This window comes from Furipterus horrens, unplaced genomic scaffold (genome assembly GCF_987537825.1).
Source record: "Furipterus horrens unplaced genomic scaffold, mFurHor1.1.pri manual_scaffold_1, whole genome shotgun sequence".
NCBI classification, from domain to species: Eukaryota; Metazoa; Chordata; class Mammalia; order Chiroptera; family Furipteridae; genus Furipterus; species Furipterus horrens.
The window spans coordinates 50,708,248-50,726,895 of record NW_028327171.1 but is presented as its reverse complement, the minus strand read 5'-3'; the positions used below and the strand labels follow the sequence as shown (position 1 = coordinate 50,726,895).

Sequence of the window (18,648 nt, the reverse complement as noted above, 5' to 3'; positions counted from 1 at the left end):
GTAATTTCAGTGGTTCACTTTGTCATCCTCTACTTAAGAATCAACTCAGGACAATGAGAAGGTTCTGGCGTCCCCACCAGACAAGTTTAATTTTAGATTTTCTTTAGAGACATAGAAAATAGGCAGATAGGTAAACTGAAGAAACAATCTGAAAATTAATAAAATAACACTAAAGTTATACTTAGGCCTTAACAGCCATGCAGCCATGCTTCTGTAATGTTAAAAGAAGGTTAGAGAAGTTTGGGAAGAGCTCTAGACTAAGTAGTTGGTTGTTGAAGAAAAGGAAACAGAGATACTGAATCATTAGAATGCATCGTAGAGACCAAGGTCATCTAGAAAGCTACCTATGCCGCCTTCCAGGAATTTTCTAATGTCCAGGTAGGAATGTTAATGGATTAACAATTGTCCAAGATGGAAAGGAGCTCAAAGAGCATTTAGGCTTACTTTCTCATGCAGATATAAATACTAAAGCTCTCAGGCATGGACTGACTTGGCTGTGATCACAAGCTACGTAATGGCAGAGCTGGGCTAGTAGCCTAGGTTTTCTGTCTTCTCATCTAGTGCTCTTTCCACTATGGTCTTTTCTAACCTTTCTTACAAAGAAGTATTAGGATATAAATAATGGACACATGACTATTTCAGCCTCCTTGGAAGCCCACACCCTAGTTTGGAGTCTACTTCAATGAAATTAAACAGTCATGTGAAAGCCTCAGAAGGGCCATTAGAGTTAAGGGACTCCCAAGGCCATAGTGATAGAAATGTGTTTCTATGATAGAGAATAGGTCCTTCTCCATTTAATGATTACACAACTTAAATTTATCAAAGCATAGTCCTAAATTCTCCCTCAGAGAACAGTTAATACCCATGCATAATATGGGGCATTCAGAATAAGGTCTAGGATTACCTATGGTTACTTTATGCTACTCTAATTTGTTGTCTTCCTGTGTTATTCTGCCTTATTAGTATAGGCCTAGGCTGAATTGTGTCATCTGGAAATTTGTATATTGAAGACCTGACTCCCAGTACCTCAGAATATGACTGTCTTGAAAAGAGACAACTAAGATCATATGAGGCCATATGGCTAGGCCCTGTTCAATGTGAAGGATGAGGACATAGAGGGGAGACCACAGAGAGAATACTATCATCTACATGTCAAGGGGAGATGACTGAAACCAACCCTGCCAACATCTTGAATTTGGAATTTTAGTCTCCAAAACTGTGAGAAAACAAAATTTGTGTTGTTTAAACCAACCAGTCTATGGTATTTTGTTATGGCAGCCCTAGAAAACCAATGTACTTATTCGTCGTCGGCAGCCGTCCGTCTCGAGAGACGATGGTGTAGCTTCTTAAGAGTCTATCTGCACCGCCGAGAATGGCTGTGCAGTCCGACTCGGGAGTGACACGGTATCTGTCTCCTCCCGTGTTAAATCGACATCTTACGATGACGCTGGAGTGTCCTCTCCAGTGAAGCTGAAGCTACAGAGCCTGGGCAGGGTGATATGGAGGGTCTGCTGTTGCCCATGCAGCAGACCCCCCCTCTCTTCGCAGCTGAAGGATCCAAGGGAAAGACGGAGTCAATACAGCTTGGCTTCAGGTGCGCCGCAGGAGTTGCCGGTGTTGACTACAACGTCAAACCGCCTTAGGGACTCTGGCTCCGGATTTTCTGTCGGGGTTTACTCCCTTAGCCTTTCCCCTGAAGAGGTATGCCGCAAGGCAGCGGAGGTTTTTTGGAGTCAAAGTTTTCCTTCTCTGAATGTACTTATTAAGCAGTAGGAAACAATGTAAAAAAACACATAACACAGATGGGAGTTTAACAAACAAAGTAAAACCTGAAAGCAAAAAGGAACCTTGGGGCAAAATGTAGCCAAAGAACTAAGCTTTAAAATGATTATTCTTCAGAGGAGCCTCAGTTAATTTTTTTTTTTTTTTTTCCAGAGCTAAAGCAACATTAATTGGCAGTAAAAGAGAAACAGGTATATTGTGGAGTGAAATGCAAAAGTTACACAAACTTTCAAGAAAAAAGTGGATTTCAAGGAAATTTTGAGCAATGATATTATATTGTATTATATTCTTAGATTCCCAGGGATACAGTGTTCATTTGCTTCATAGGGGAGTTTTGGTAGAGAAAAGCATTGTTCTAATTACATATGATGCCTCCCAAATATTCTTTCTTCTATAAAAGGCATCTCAGGATTTTACTCTGTTCAGGGTATTTTGAAAGATAACAATAACAGATATGAATGTGTTCCACTCCCTGCCCTGCTGTTGTCTAGGGGAATAGATGCCTCTGGTTGGGACAAAGTGTAGGCAGGTTCCAATGCCAGGGAAAGGGGACAAATAAATAAGGTTTTACCTTGATATTTGTCAAGGTTTGGGAAGGAACCACCTATGAAGAATGTTCTCAGGGGCTCCACCATTTTCTCCTTACATTTCTTTCAGCCCGCTTAGCTAAACCACTGAGGTAAAGTGTTCATAACTTTTTCTCGATGCTTCCTTCCCCTCCCCAGCATTATCACACATGTCATACATCATCTGAATAAAGACTAAGGGACTAAATGGAAAGGAGAATCTCACCACGAAAAGTCAGGCTACCTTAACATGCAGGTATAGTTGCCTGTGTCATTGAGGAGGGTGGGCCGGAACCAGAGCACATCCTTCTCTTTACTAATGCGGTTTTCAGGCAGGCGGAAGTTAATTGGTTCCTCAAGGTCCCGGTCCTGCCTGGTCCAATACCAGATCAGAGTAAGGCCAGCTGAATGGGCTGTGCTGTAGTTATATTTCAAGAAGTGTTCAAAGAGCGGGCACTTGATGCGAGCTGGCTCATCTTCAAACACTTGGATCTGCCTCATGGTGTCTAGGCCCCAGTCATCGCAGCGTTCTGGAACAATCAGAAAGAAAGGCAGATGAGTCACCTCACATTTAAACAACACTGGGGAACACACTTTCTTTTCTGGACACGCAGTCTTTCCCAGGAACCTCCTTCTCTAGTCATCTTCAATTCTCTCTCTTTAATAACTGCATATAATGGACTCTTGTGGTGTGAAGAAATGACGTCCCCCTCCTTCCTTTATCATTTTATGACTATGACTCTCTCTTAGATAATAATTTTACTTAAAAGCTTGATCCTGTTGAACCCTACAAGGTACAGAGGAGAATCTCACCTGAAACAGAAGCCATGTAGGGATCTTAGTGGGCCATGGATCTCAGGGGCTACACCATACTCCTTTCTCATTTGGAAATTGAGGCATGCCATTGTATACAAGAAGGATCCTTTATTCAGGAACAGTATTTACTAAACATCTACCATGTGTCCTTTCTGCTTAGTTAAGCTCTGGAAGTACAATAGTGAGCAAGAGCAAATATAGTTCCTGACTTCATCAACCTTACAGTCTAGGGAGCAAGGTAAACAAAAGCAGAATTTCTTAAGTAAGTATTATTTTACAGCTATGATAAGTGCTCAGATAACTGGACATTTGTGCCAGTGTTATTCAGCCATCAAATAAAATGTTACACAAATGGTAGAAAAGGAACAAACAAACAAAAAGCCAGAAGTCGTGTGTTCTTTGACTCCCCTGGGGACGGAGGATTCCTGATTTTGGGACGAGATCTGCGCTTACTGATAGCAATATAACGTTTGCCACATATGTAATGTTAAATATCCTGATTGGCCAGTTAAACAGTTTTAAAAAATAGGTAAAATTATTTTGTATATTTTGTTAAACTTGATATGTCCAAAACATCCTAAATATATTAATAGCTTTATATTTACATTCTTTTGTTTTGTACTAAATCTTCAAAATCCAATGCGTTTTACACCTATGGCCCATCTCAATTTGAGCTAGTCATGAGTGTCTGTGGATATTGTATCAGACAGCAGGACTTCAGACCTCAAGACATCAAGAGGTTTCATTGATAACCATTGGGGAACAAAGGTGTTATAGTTTCAATGACTCAGAGTCAAGTAAATTTGTAACAACTTTTATAATTTATTTTTATAATAAAAAGTAATCATTTGTGCATACAGAAAAAACAACTAGTGACTTTTTCTTTTTTAGTTTTAAGAATGATATATGCAAAGAGGGCTGTAAATGTCAACATATGGAGTCAAGAACAGAGAGGCCAAGTGCAATGGCCTACTAAAGGCCTGTAGCAATCACCTTAAAATAGCTTTCTTTTTTCCTTGCAACTCTTACATACATAGATACATACATATGAACATGTCTATGTGTGTGTATATTACTTAATTATGTAATAGTTACAGCTGAGATTAAAACTTTTTGTCCTAATGTGAACAATTGGATAGGAGATACTTAATAGGTATCATATTTTAAGTAATAACATTTTAAAATAAAAGTTATACCACTGTTTAAGTTACATCCAATGAAATGGTGATTTGCCATATACCAATATCCACCTAAAATTATATAAACAAATTTTTTTAACCATCAGTAATTCTATACTGTTCTTGTTTCTTCTTGAACGTGTATTAATTCCACTATTTTCACACATCATTTTATTTTAATAAAATATACTTTTGTTTGATAATTTTTAACTTTGTCATCATTATTTTTCTGTGCAATATATAATACTGTGCTGAAAAATTGAGTTTTATTATAATTACAGTATATACTGTAATTAAATAATATATTTTCAACTTTATAAGTAATTATTAAATATAAATGTAAAATTATATTAGAAATCATATCCTGATAATAATCTGGATGGTCTATTTTTGAATAAGAGGGGTTAGGCATTAGTTGAAAATGTTTTATGTATATGTAAGCATTGAGGAAATTTGCCCATAGCCAAGAACAAAAAGCATTTATGTCTAGCAAAGTTATTCAGTCTTTAAACTCATTTGGAGGTTTATGCCCCATTTATAGTTTTATCATCAGAAGTTATTTTTAATGGCCTGTCACTTGACATCTCTGGAACATAGAATTTAAAAAAAAAAAGACATAATTGGCACTCCTCCCTATATTCACATCCTTTGCAATTTGATACTATGACTTTTCTAATCAAGAAGGAGAGTCTATTTTTCTCACACCTTGGATCTGGACTGTTTTTGTGACTTATACTGACGAACAGAATGCAGCAAAAGTGATTTTGTGTCAACTCCAAGCCTAGGACCTTCAAGCTTTTGTTTTTTCTTTTGGAACCCTGCTACCACCATGAGACCAAGTCCAGTTTACAGACTGAATATTTATATCCCTCCAAAATTCATACTTTGAAACTAATGTGATGGTTTTCATATGTAGGGACTTTGGAAGTAATTAGGTTATGAATGTGTATCCTTCATGATGAGATTGTTGTCCTTACAGGAAGAGAGAGTTAGCTCGTTCTTCCTCTCCTCTCCTTTCTCCTCTCCCCTACCCTCTCCCGTCTCCCTCTCCCTCTCTCTGCCATGTGAGGACAAAGCAAGAAGGAAGCCCTTTGCATACTAGGAAAAATGTTCTCACAGACACTTAAATCTGTCAGCACCTTGATCTTGGACTTCTCAGCTTCCTGAACTGTAATAAGTGTTTGTTGTTTAAACCACCAATTTGGTATTCTTTTATAGCAGCCAGAATTGACTAAGATACTCAGGAAGAGACCACCTGGAATAGAGCTGAGGGCCCCTAGCTGGCAGCTGGCCAGCCTCCACCAACGTGCTGTCTGGCCTGTGACAGTTAACCAAAGATGAAGAGCAAGCCCAGCCTGGATCACCCAGGTCAAAATTCTATCAGAACTGACCAGGAAACCCCACAGACTCATGAGAAAAATACACATGTAACAAACAAACAAACAAAAAAAAAGAAGTTTGTCACTAAAGCTTATTTCACTAAATTAGTGGCTACTTTAAGTTTGATAAAAGCAAAGAATCTGTAGCTTTATGACTTGCAAAAGGATCTGTAAGTAAGTAATAAACCCCTAAGTAAATATTAGATCTGGGAAATTGAACAAACTGACTTTTCCAAGACTCAACAAATTGCTATTATTTATAATTGCTATACTTTCATTTAGGAGCACCTTTGAAAATCCAATATACAGAGAAAGAATTATGAGATCAAAATGTTGTTCACATCAATACAAACATGATATAAAATATTTTTATAAAATATCTACCTTATTGCATTCTTTAAATTATTTTCAGTAAAACTCAAAATTGCAGAATTAGCTCATTCGATTTACAGAAAATTACAAACATAGTTTTTCAGATAACTATGTCAGACTGAATACATACATCCAATTTCAATTCTTTCTGAAACTCCACAAAAACTAAAATAATTTTTTAAGACACAACCCTGACAGCAAAAATGGGAGAAAATATCCCATTTCAAAGATCAAAATGAACAAGTGGTAACCAGCTTAGCCCATTTAAACTGAAAAATCCTTAATCAGCAGGGAAAAGCTGGAGGACAAACCAATCTTCAATGTAGAGTACAGAAAAGACCCAGGAGGAACTAGCAACAGCAAGATAAGAAATCATTAGTGCTATTCACCAATATTTGTGGGTTCTCTTCCTAGGCATGTTGCAATATTATAGTTATATGCTCCTCTAAAATAAGGATAAGCTATTTTAAGGGCCAGAGTATATTTTACCATGTTCCCTTCCTTTCTGCCTTGGCAAACATGAAAGTACAGAGATTGAGACTCCCTTAGCTTAGACCCCTTGATATGTATGATATATAGCAGTTCTGTATACTAAGTCATAGAAAATAGAAATTTGCTTTGTGTCAATAGGAATAATCTGTGGTATCCTAGCAAATGCAATCAGCTACCTCAAAAATGAGGACATGGCAGAGGGTGGTGAAATAAGGACAATCAGATAAAACCTATGTCAAGTGTGGCACCCTTTGTTCTAACCCCACTCTCCTAGAACTCGATAATGTTTCCCACTCAGCTGCAAGGATGAAAGCAGTGAGATCTTTACCCACGAGGCAAAGAATGACTGAATCTTCTATGGGAAATTTGACTAGCTTCAGAAGAAAGATCTACCACTCTTAATACTAGTGGTTCATTAACAAATAAAGTTGTACAGCCGCACCATCCAACAGAAAACCTCAAGGTTAACAAGCTTCACATGCACATTTAGAATTTTCTTTTTTTATTTTAAATTTTACTTTTCAGTTACAGTTTACATTTAATATTATTTTGCATTACTTTCATGTATACAGCAAAGTATTAGACAGTCATACACTTTACAGAGTGGTCCTGCCAATATTTCAAGTACCTACCTGGCACCACACATTGTTATTACAATATTATTGACTATTCCCTCAGCTGTACTTTAAATCCTTGTGACTATTTTGTAACTACAATGTATAGTTCTTAATTCCTTTCCCTTTTTCAGCCACTTCCCCAACCCCCTCCCATCTGGCAACCATCAATCTGTGTTCTGTATCTATGAGTCTGTTTCTATTTTGTTTATTCATTAATTTTGTTACACACACACACACACACAAAATTATATGGTATTTGTCTTTCTCTGCCTAACTTATTTCACTTAGTTTAATACCCTCTAAGTTAACTCCATGCTGATGCAAATGGTAAAATTTCATACTTTATTATGGAAAAGTAATATTCCATTTTATGTGCATATCACTGCTTTTTATTCATTCATCTATAGATGGGCTTTTGGGTTGCTTCCATGTCTTGGATATTGTAAATGAAACTGCAATGAATGAACAGGTGCATATATTCTTTCAAATTAGTGCTTTGGGTTTCTTCAGACATATACCTAGAAGTAGACTTGCTGGGTCATAAGGTGGTTCTGTTTTTAATATTTTGGCAAATCTCTATACTGTTCTCCACAGTGGCTGCAGTTATTTACAATCCCACCAACACTGCATGAGGGTTCCCTTTTCTCCACATCTTCACCAACACTTGTTGTTTGTTGATTTATTATGATAGTCATTCTGACAGGTATGAGGTGATATCTGGTGGTTTTAATTTGCATTTCTCTGATGAATAGACACATTGAGTATCTTTTCCATTTGTCTATTGGCCATCTGCATGTCCTCTTTGGATAAGAGGTCCTCTACCACATTTCAATTGGATTGTTTTTGTTTTTTTTTTGGCATTGAGCTGTGTGAGTTCTTTAAAAATGTTGGATATTAATCCCTTATCAGATGTTTCATTGATGAATATCTTCCCTCATTCAGTAAGTTTTCTTTGTTTTGTTGATGGTTTTCTTTGCTGTGCACACTTTTTAGTTTGATATAGTTTCATTTGTTCATTTTTTTTCTTTTGTTTCCCTTTTCCAAGGAGATATGTCAGAAAAAATCTTGCTAAGAAAGATGTCAGAATTTATTGCCTGTTTTCTTCGAGAAGTTTTATGGTTTTGAAGTCTTACATTTAAGTCTTTCATTCATTTTGAGCTTATTCTTTTATGTGGTATTAGAAGGTGGTCTAGTTTAAATGTTTTGGATGCATCTAATTTTCCCAACAGCATTTATTGAATAGACTGTCTTTACCCTATTGTACATTCTTGACTCCTTTATTGAATATTAATTGATAATAAAGCCATGCCTTTATTATCTGTTTTGATGCCAATATCATGATGTTTTGGTTACTATGGCCTGGTAGTATACTTTGATATCAGGTAGCATGAGTCTTCCACCTTTGTTCTTCTTTCTCAATATTGCTGCAGCTATTCCAGGTTTTTTATGGTTCCATATAAATTTTTGGATTATTAATTCTACTTGTATGAAAAATGCCATTGGTGTTTTAATAAGATTTGCTTTGTGTACAATGGACATTTTAATGATGTTAATTCTTCCTACCCATGAACACAGTATAGCGTTCCACTTATTTGTATGCTTTTTAATTTCTTTCTTCAGTGTCTTATAATTTTCCAAGTTCAGGCCTAATACATTCTTAGGTAAATTTATTCCTACGTCATTTTTGAAGCAACTGTAAATGGAATTATTTTCTTGATTTATTTTTCTGATAGTTTACTACTGGTGTGTAAAACTGTCACCAATTTCTGAATATTTATTTGGTATCCTCCTACATTTCTGAATTAATTTATAATTTCTGTATTTTTTAAAATAAAATCTTTAGGGTTTTCTATATATAGAATTGTGTCATCTGCAAAGAATGAGTTTTACTCCTTCCTTTTAAATTTGGATGCCTTCTATTTCTTCTTGTCTGATTGCTGTGGCTGTAACTTCAAACCACTATGTTGAATAAGAGTGGTGAAAGCAAACATCCTTGCCTTTTTCTCGATTTTCAGGAAACCATTTAGTTTTTCCTCATGGAGTATGATGTTAGTTAGCTTTTGGTTTGTCATTTATGACTTTTATTATGTGTAAGTATGTTTTGTCTAATGCTTTTTCTACATTTATTAATATGATCATATGATTTTTCCTTTACTTTGTATATGTGAGTGTTATGTTAACTGCTTTATAATTATTGATCAAACCTTGTATCATTAATCCTATTTTCTCTACCTTGGTCCATATGAAAACTACATATCCTTAGCAATTGGGTTGGAACCATGTAATTTAGTTCTGGTCAATTAATGGGGTCAGAAATGCTATACAATCTCTTAACTCCAAGCATAATCTTTGGGGCTTGCCCTTTCCTTTACATGGAAACCTTGAAGGCCAAACAGTTTTGAAAAGGGTAGTGTGGAAAGATAAAAGGAGCCTGGATTCCTGCTATTGCTCAGAGCAGAAATGCTCAGGAATGTCATTGCACTTTCAAATGGTTGTTATTGAGTGAAAAATAAACCTCTATACTAATATTAAGCCACTGTGATTTGGAGAATATTTGTTATAGCAAATAGCATGGCCTATCTTGACTAATAAGGGAATGTAGAATTTTCCTTTCATAAAATAACTTAATAAATCAAAAGCAGTTTTAAAACTGGCATTTGTTAAATACCTCTGCATATTTAAATTTAAATACAGATTGATAACGAAGATTTTTGGCTGATACCATAGGCTTAATAACTTTTCAAACAAATTAAATGTAATATGTTTTAAAGAGAAAAATAACTTATTACACCTACTATGTATCTCCCTTTCAGACTGTTTCATGTACTAAAAGAGTATATATATAAAGTGCATCAGACTCCTTTACAATAGGGTGTGAAAGCACATGAGTTAGCATTCATAAGATAATCATTAGCAAAAATAGTATCATTATTAAAATTTTTCTTCTGGGTATTTGCCCATTTAAAATTAGTTCTGTGAGTTTTAAAGTTTCTCTAGCCAGCCACCTGAGGGTATTTTGTAAGAGCTTTTTAAATTATTCAATGAACAAATAAGTATAAAATCTATGGCATTAGGCTGGAGTGTCATGTAATATCAAATTAATTACATGATTCTCTGCAGGCACCATCAAAAGAAAAGACTGGGGAAAGGCTGTTATGTAAATAGAATAGTCTCCAATAACAGCAAAGGGGTAATGAATTATTGGCACAATGAATTACCTTTTGGTTTAAAATATCCCTTCTATCCAGTTTATTCTCCAGTGGAAGTCCTCTCTAAATTGGCCCCTCAACATGGGGAACCACAGAATCATCATTTTCCTCGGCCAAAGGATTTCTTAAGGCTGAGGCTTGGTGGCACAGAGAACAAATGAAACTGTGCAAAGCCTTGCAGAGGCAAGTCACTAGAAAATCCAGCCCACGCTCTTGACAGCAATTAGCATTTATATAACAGGGTATACATTTTAACTAATTAAGCTCACAACACCCTCTTGGGCTTTCATGCCCATTCCCACATTACATGCCAGGAAACAGAGACAGAGAGATTAATTGACTTACTTTTGCCTGAGTGGTGGCACAAATAAAAGCTGCCTGAACATAGATCTAGGATGCTTGTCCCACATAAATGCTCTCACATTCAAATAAAGAAATTTCCCACAGACAAGCTATTTATATATTTGTATTTATTAAATACTTAGTGAGAATCTGCAGTGCGCATGGCACTGTTCTGGGTGCTGGGGCAGAGATACGTGTAGATATAAAAACTCAGGAGGCTTGGGTATAGAAAAAAAGAGGAAAAAGTTTTAAATATTGGAAGATCTAATATGGAATTAATTTCTCTATGTGATTAGTTGCTCTGTGCCACATACTTGTCATGTCACCTTGGACAAAATACTTCCCTTCTCAGACTCAGTTTCTACATGTATAGCATGCTTATTTTATAGTGCTGCGTACAAATTAAAGGACCTGGTGTATGAAAGGAGCTCAGTTCATATTAGCTGTATCTACCTGATAAATCTGAATGTGTCCTTGACTATCAAGAAGTTAACAATCTTGGAGAAAAAAAGACATAGACACAATATTAAGTAAATGAAAATATCTGATGGAATGACCCAATGGTTAGAGCAGGATTCCAGGTAAGTTCATAATTATTATATCATACTTTATTATATTATATTATATTAATTATATTATATTATATTAATGTTACATTATATTCAGGGTGGTTCTTGATTGGTTTGAAATCAAAACTGGTCCCTTTTAACATTTCACACTGCAACCCCATGTAAGTGAGGGTGCTTTAAAACTGGTTCCATTAGCATATCCTAGTTGTCCTACCTAAGCCTGAGGGCAGAGACTAAGTCTAATGGAAGGGCTGGTTTTACATCCATCCTGGTAGTTTTGTTTTTCTAGTGGTACACATGGCTCCTCAGGACATGTTAGCCTGGGGCTGTGATCCCAAGAGAATCCAAGAAGGAGCAAACTGTGGAAGCTGGCTAGCAATTATGAATGAGTGGCATGAAGACAACGAGTAAATTAACAAGTTTGGGCCGGTTTCTGAGGTAAGACCCTGAAACATTAGCAGGAGCTCAAGTAGAGGGGCACAGGATACTAGGGTTGGGGATAACAGAGATGATTCAAAGAGGTTTTGACATGCCCTGGCTTTATTAATTCACTTAAAAACTATACTGAACATCCTATCATGTGCCATGTACTTAAAGTAGGTCCTCAGGACACATTTGTGAACAAAACACAGGTCTCGTGGAGCTCACCTTCTAACACAGGACACTCACAATAAACAGCCAACATGCCATATAAGAAAAGTATAGAGTATATGGGAAGGTGATAAGTCAATGGGACAAAGCAAAAGATTGAACCTCTTAAGGTTTGAGAAAGAGAGAAGAGGGAGAGGGGAGAATCCTGGGTATACAAGTCGTCGGCAGCCGTCCGTCTCTAGAGACGATGGTGTAGCTTCTTAAGAGTCCATCCGCACCGCCGAGAATGGCCGTGCAGTCCGACTCGGGAGTGACACGGTATCTGTCTCCTCCCGTGTTGAATCGACATCTTGCGATGACGCTGGAGTGTCCTCTCCAGTGAAGCTGAAGCTACAGAGCCTGGGCAGGGTGATATGGAGGGTCTGCTGTTGCCCATGCAGCAGACCCCCCCTCTCTTCGCAGCTGAAGGGTCCAAGGGAAAGACGGAGTCGATACAGCTTGGGTTCAGGTGCGCCGCAGGAGTTGCCGGTGTTGACTACAACGTCAAACCGCCTTAGGGACTCCGGCTCCGGATTTTCTGTCGGGGTTTACTCCCTTAGCCTTTCCCCTGAAGAGGTATGCCGCAAGGCAGCGGAGGTTTTTTGGAGTCAGAGTTTTCCTTCTCTGATGTACCCTGACTGGAAGATCGAACCAGCGACACTTAGCTCGCAGGCCGACGCTCAATCCACTGAGCTAAACCAGCCAGGGCCAGGGTATACAAGTACAGTTTTAATAAAAGTAGGGTAAGTCACTCAACTATTTAAACCTCAGTTTCCACATCCAAAAAATGAAGCTTGTGACAGTACAGAGCAGTAATGAAAACTGAATGAACCTAGGATATAAAGTACCATAGAAACTGTGAAGTTCTGTATGCATATTAGTTATAAGTAAACTGTGAACTGCCATTTTCTATGGGACCTTTGGAAAATTATTCCCTCTCCCCAGGTCTATGGCGGAGACTGCCGGACAGGTCCCATTCACCATGCCCCACTCTCCCCTTTTCCAGAGTATGGAACTTTTTAGTCAGGTACATAGTCATTCACAATAAACACTGCATTTCCCAGCTTTCCTCTCACTTGTACATGGTCAGCTAAGTTCTGGCCAATCCATTATGTTGAAATCAACATGTGGTAAATTTCAGAAAATTTCCTTGAGAGAAACTGGCATGTTCCTGTGTTTTCTATGCTCCTGTTACATCTAATTTCTTCCATCTTGCTATGGCATACGTGGCTATGACAGCTGGAGCTACATCATGGATACTAAAAAGGAAGACTGCACCCTAAAGATGGTGGAATATTAAAGTGAATAAAGTAGGCAGCTGATTTACCAGCCCTGAACTTTCTCCCTCTAAATTTTACATGAGAAATGACTTTTTAAAATATCCTTGCTATTCAAAGTGTGGTCCATGACCCATTATCATCAGCAGTATCCCTTGGGAGCTTGTCAGAACTATAGACTTTCAGGCCCCACTCAGACTTCCTGAATCAGAATCTACAGTTTAACAAAATCACTAGGTCATTCCTATACACATTCACATCGGAAAAATATTAGTTTAAACCCTTTGAGTCTTCTTATTCATAGTTGACCATCATCCTAACTGATAACAATGTCCTATGTCATCTGTTATAAGCGAATTATTGAACTGTTTCTGAGGTTTTAACTACCCCATGAGTCTATCTATTTCTGATTAATATTTACATTTAAAAATATATTCCTTTTTGTTCCTCAGTAGGAAAAATATTTAAAAGATCTGAATATTTTTCTAGCAGTGTCTTATTAATAAATCACCAGTTTTCAAAAACATCTACAAACTACATTTCCTAGAGTGTGACTTAAGTGGAAAAAATATTATTAAAATTTGACATTTTTTATTCAAAGGAAAGCTACTCAAACAAAAGTTTAGAAATATTGCTGAAACTTGATAGTTGTCAACTAGGACATCAAAGGGAGGGAGTTACAGGTGGGGGAGGAAAGCTGGAGTGGCTATGAGCATCCTCAGACAGCCTCATGCTGCTTGTATGGTTCAACAATACTGAGTTAATAACTCAACAGATGGCTTTCCCGGACCAGATTATTAGACATACCCTACTCCCACCAAAAAAAAGGAGTTTTCTTGATTGATTAATTTGAAGAAAATAAGAAACAGCCCTGAGTAGTTGATAAGATGTGCCAGATAAGGAAAGAATGCCAGGCTCAGAAAAGAGGTCTGGGAGGGAGCAATCCACAAGCTACAGCTTCAGTTTTGCAGGGGTTGTTAGAGCTTGTTCCTAAAACAAATTTTATTCCCAATAGTATACTACTCCTCCCTTCAGCACTGTGCATATATCTTTGCATAATTCTAAAAACTGCTATTTTACTTATATCAGTTAGAAGTAAAATGCCTGGCAAGTTAAAAAATAAATAAATAAAAATAACATGGAGAAGTCATTACCAGGCAAATGTGAAAACAAAATAAAAAGGAAGAGGTGAAAAAGAAAAATGAATTCTAACATGAAAATAATCACATCTATGAAGTTTAAACTCAGAACATGCACCATAGTGGGTGATACTTAAAGTTATAAAATCAAATTATCTAGAGGATGACTTAGAGTTGGGGTCTTTCAGAGTCTAATTATTGTTACAGAAACAGGACTTTCTAGAAAGTTTCCCTTGTGGCAGAGGACTTGAGAAAAACACTGGGGTCTCTAGAGAATTTTTTGGTTCCCAGGTCCAGTGGCGCTTCTGAAGGTCTGCAGGCTCTGACTTGGTCCTCATCCAATTATTCCACAATTGGTTATCGGCAATCCACCAAAAAAACCTGTAATTATGATATTTTCATGTTCAAGAAGAGTCCAACAGACACCATTCCCACTGATGTGCATAATAAGGAAGGACATAGAATGACATCATCTAGCGGCCACCTAACAAAGGCTACTCTTCTCTCCCTAGTGGCATCAGGGTTAACAGGCTCAAGAACAGATTCTGGGTATGCTCCCTCTGTACTCGTACCAGGGTTCTATTATTTTCTCTAAAACAAACATCATTATAATGAGCTTCTTTGTGCAGCTGAAGGGAATGATTTTCTTTGCAGGGCTGTTGTGATAATAAATAAACTAACTGGCTTATATCAAGGTTGGCATAGTACACTGGGGAAACTCTAAGCATCCATTAGCTGCTTTTTTTTTTTTTTTTTTTCTTTTCCCCAAGCAATCTTTTCTAATTTATGATTAAGATGTAAAGATCCAATTACTATTCTCAAATAATAACCAAGCAGCCTTTGCTCTCTTTATTTTCATTATTACATAATATTTATGTAGGTGCCTATGACTGCTAGGGGCAATAAACTTCATGTAGACAAAAACCTGGACTCTGTCCTTGAATTTCCACTCAAGAAATAGATTGTCAACATTGGTGGTAATGGTATTTTCCACATTTTCATAGAATTCCATAACATTTATGTCTCAGATCTGGTTGTAACCTTCAGTTCCAATAGGATAGCTGGTAATAACCCCATTCCACAGATGAGGGGAATGAAGCTAAGAAAGGATAAGAGGAAGGTCTGAAAGACTGGCTAACAATACAGGGGTAGAAAAACGTAGGTTAAATTACCAGTCACCATTTCCTAAAGCACAAATCATAAGTAAGGATATAAAATAATAATAATAAGAAGAAGAGACAAATAACACAACTAAATAATACAAGAATAAACTATGGTTCATGTATACACAACTGTAAGCCTACTTTTGCCCCACCCCTGTATATGATAGAGATGGGGAGAGACCAAACCAAATCTCTTATACCCTGAAATTTCTTTCCCTAAGGAGTACACAGTAGATAGTTCCTTGAGTCTGAAACTCCAGTTCAAGTATTTTTTTCTGACACTTTTTAGCCATGTATGTGCAAGCAAATTAAATATTCCTATGTCTCAGAAAAGGCTGTGTTAAAGATTAAATGAGACAATGCTTTTAAAGTGTTTGGCAGAAAGCTGTTCAGTAGCCTTCACTATTATTAATATTACATTCCTCTGTTTCTTAATTCCAAACTAAGTATAGCCAATTTCAAACTGAATATGGCCTAACAAATATGCATTACATTTAACCTACGGGACTCACCTTTAACGAAGTGTTTGAGAGTGTTAGGTTGCAAGCAAGTTTTAAAAACATTTAGAACAATCATCTTATTTTACAAATGAGGTAACTAAGTCCATAGAGCTAACTTAACGAATGACACAAAACTCATTAGTGTCAAGTATAGATCACTTCTTTTCAATCTGAATGTCATGTTCTTCCTACTATATCACCCCAGTAAAATACATATTTCAAACATATATCTGCACAAGCATTCCTAGTTGGTATTGGATATGTAAATAGTGCAATAGTATATTCCTTTACAAAACAGAGATTGAACAGGCAACACACACACACACACACACACACACACACACTGAGGAAGACTGGACATTTAACATTAATAATGGGCCATAGAAGATAACTTTGCATGCATTCAGTGAGATTAAGTCATGCAATTATTCTTTCCTCCTTTTGATCTTACAGGTAAAGAAGCTGATATGGGTGTTGTCCTTGAAACTGAAAGTAAGGTAGGTGGTGATGCTATGGTGTCCACAGGTGTGGCATTTGGAAAGAAGGGTCCTATACCTGACTCAGTGTCTTCATGTGTAATAGTACATAAAGCAAAATAATAAAAGGATCTATCCCTCAGAACTGTGGGAAGTGGTAAAAAAGATCATAGACAAAAAATAAAACACACTCGGGACCACAGTAAGAAATTAAATTTTAGCTACGATTAGTATGTTGATTTTTACAAATAAAGAAATTAAGAACTAAAAGATACTAAAAGAAGTGAGTTATGTAAATTTGTTTTTGAGGGTTTTTTTTTTTCCCCCATTTTACCAGGGCCGAGGACAGAAAATCCAAAATTAAGATGTGAGTCTTAAAATGTAGAAAGCAGGCTAAGCAGACTTAATCAGCAAAGATAGCTCAAGCAATCACTTTCCATTCAACAGGATGAAGGAAATTTAAAGCCCCCCAGGTACTCCTAGTGGTTCTCTATACCCTCCGTCCCCATATCTCACTTCCCAACTGGAGGGTGAGGGAGGCACGTTCCATGATCGTACAATTCATCAGAGGCCTTCAGCTTTCAGTTAGGAGCTACATGATTCACTGTGTCAAAATTTTCAACCTGCTTCTATGCACAACGATAAAGTCAAAGGAAAGAGCACTTAGTGAGCCTTGTCAGCAGCCTCCCCAGCAATTCTCAGGAAATTGCCTGGAGTGAAAGGTTATTTGAGATCTTCACCACCGGCCAGAGGAAGAGGTACAGGCTACAGTCCCGCCACTGCATTTAGGAAGAGGCATCACCTGTGAAATGCCAGGACAGTCTCATTCAATTTTAATAACGTGTCAAGCATGTAGATTTTTCTTGAAAGCTAATAGTGACAAGCAGAAAACAAAGGATTCTGAGAGAAAATTGGGTTGAAGCAAGCATCAAAAGCTAAGGGCATGAGAAATAGGCTTGGGGGAATGTCTGACAGTGAATGTTGCGAGGGGGCCTTGCAAATCACCTCGTTCCATGACACATTATACAGATATGGCTCTGAGACCAGAAGTTGAAGGGATGCCTGAGTGAAAGACTGGGTTAGTAGCAGAGGCAGGATGGAACTTTCCAGATTCTTAGTTATTTGCTTCATATCACACATAAATTCTGCCTACAATGTCAATGACAAGAGAGTTTACACTACATTTATATCAGGCTTTGGTTTTCTTTCCTTCTGTTTTGTCAGAGGTTGAATTGTTACACCTATATTTATATTCAGCTTCTTGACTCACTGTAGTCTTAAGGTTGAGAACATCTACCTCTTATGTATTTATTGCTGAAGAGAAAGCAGAAACTATGAGCCAAGTTTTCTGAACTCCAGAGCTCTAAAACATAAGAAGCAAAATGAGAGAAGGAACTTCCCACATATGAAGCAAAAGCAAACACTAAAGAAATCAAGGTAGAATTTCACATAATATCTCTTTCATTGTCAGCCCTCTTTAACATGGTACACACATTCCCTCTCCATTTGCACTCACCAGGGGCTACATATCAATGTTCTGCCACTGGAAGAAAAAAATAAATAATGACCATAAAGTAGAAAAATGAAAATAAAAGAAATAGGTGTTAGATCAGGAAAAGGGTCTGCAGCTGTACCAAGAGGGCTTGTAAGAGCTTCATGATACAACTACCACTGTCCAGGTACCATATCTCTGGGATGTGTGTGTGTCTAGCACACTCACCTTGGGCTACTTTTAGCCTTCCAATGCTATGGCCCTTGCCTTGTGGGAAAATTGATAATGAAGGTGGCTGATTCGAGACAAAGCTGTTTATGTCCATACACTTTGAGGCAGCAAAAATGTTCCAAAGTCATCTCTTGGAAATCATTGCCTTTTTCCTCCTAACACCTAGTATCAAAGAGTATAAATCCATAACTGTTAATAGAAGCCACAATAGGTAGGCATCTTAGAGAGTCTCAGAGAGGGACTTGGGAAGCTCATGGTGCTATAAGGTAGCAGAGCTCTTTTCAATTCCAGAACCTGTCCTCTCCCCAGTGATCCTCTCAGGCTCTCTGGCATCGTACTTGGTCCTTTGACCTCCAGTTTGGAGACTTGACAATTCTTTCCCTCAAATACTCTCCTCACATTGATTCTTTATGTTACC

The 18,648-nt window shown here is 37.4% G+C and overlaps 1 protein-coding gene across 5 annotated transcripts in view; it reads right to left on the bottom strand.

Annotated features, from left to right (window-relative positions):
• IL1RAP (interleukin 1 receptor accessory protein) overlaps window positions 1-18,648 on the bottom strand; it is a 144,185-nt gene that overhangs the window by 46,587 nt on the left and 78,950 nt on the right. For all 5 annotated transcript variants that reach the window (XM_090275350.1, XM_090275358.1, XM_090275369.1 and 2 more), the window contains one exon: window positions 2,593-2,878. In XM_090275350.1, coding sequence (XP_090131476.1) covers window positions 2,593-2,878 — 286 coding nt within the window. The remainder of the gene's footprint in view (window positions 1-2,592; window positions 2,879-18,648) is intronic.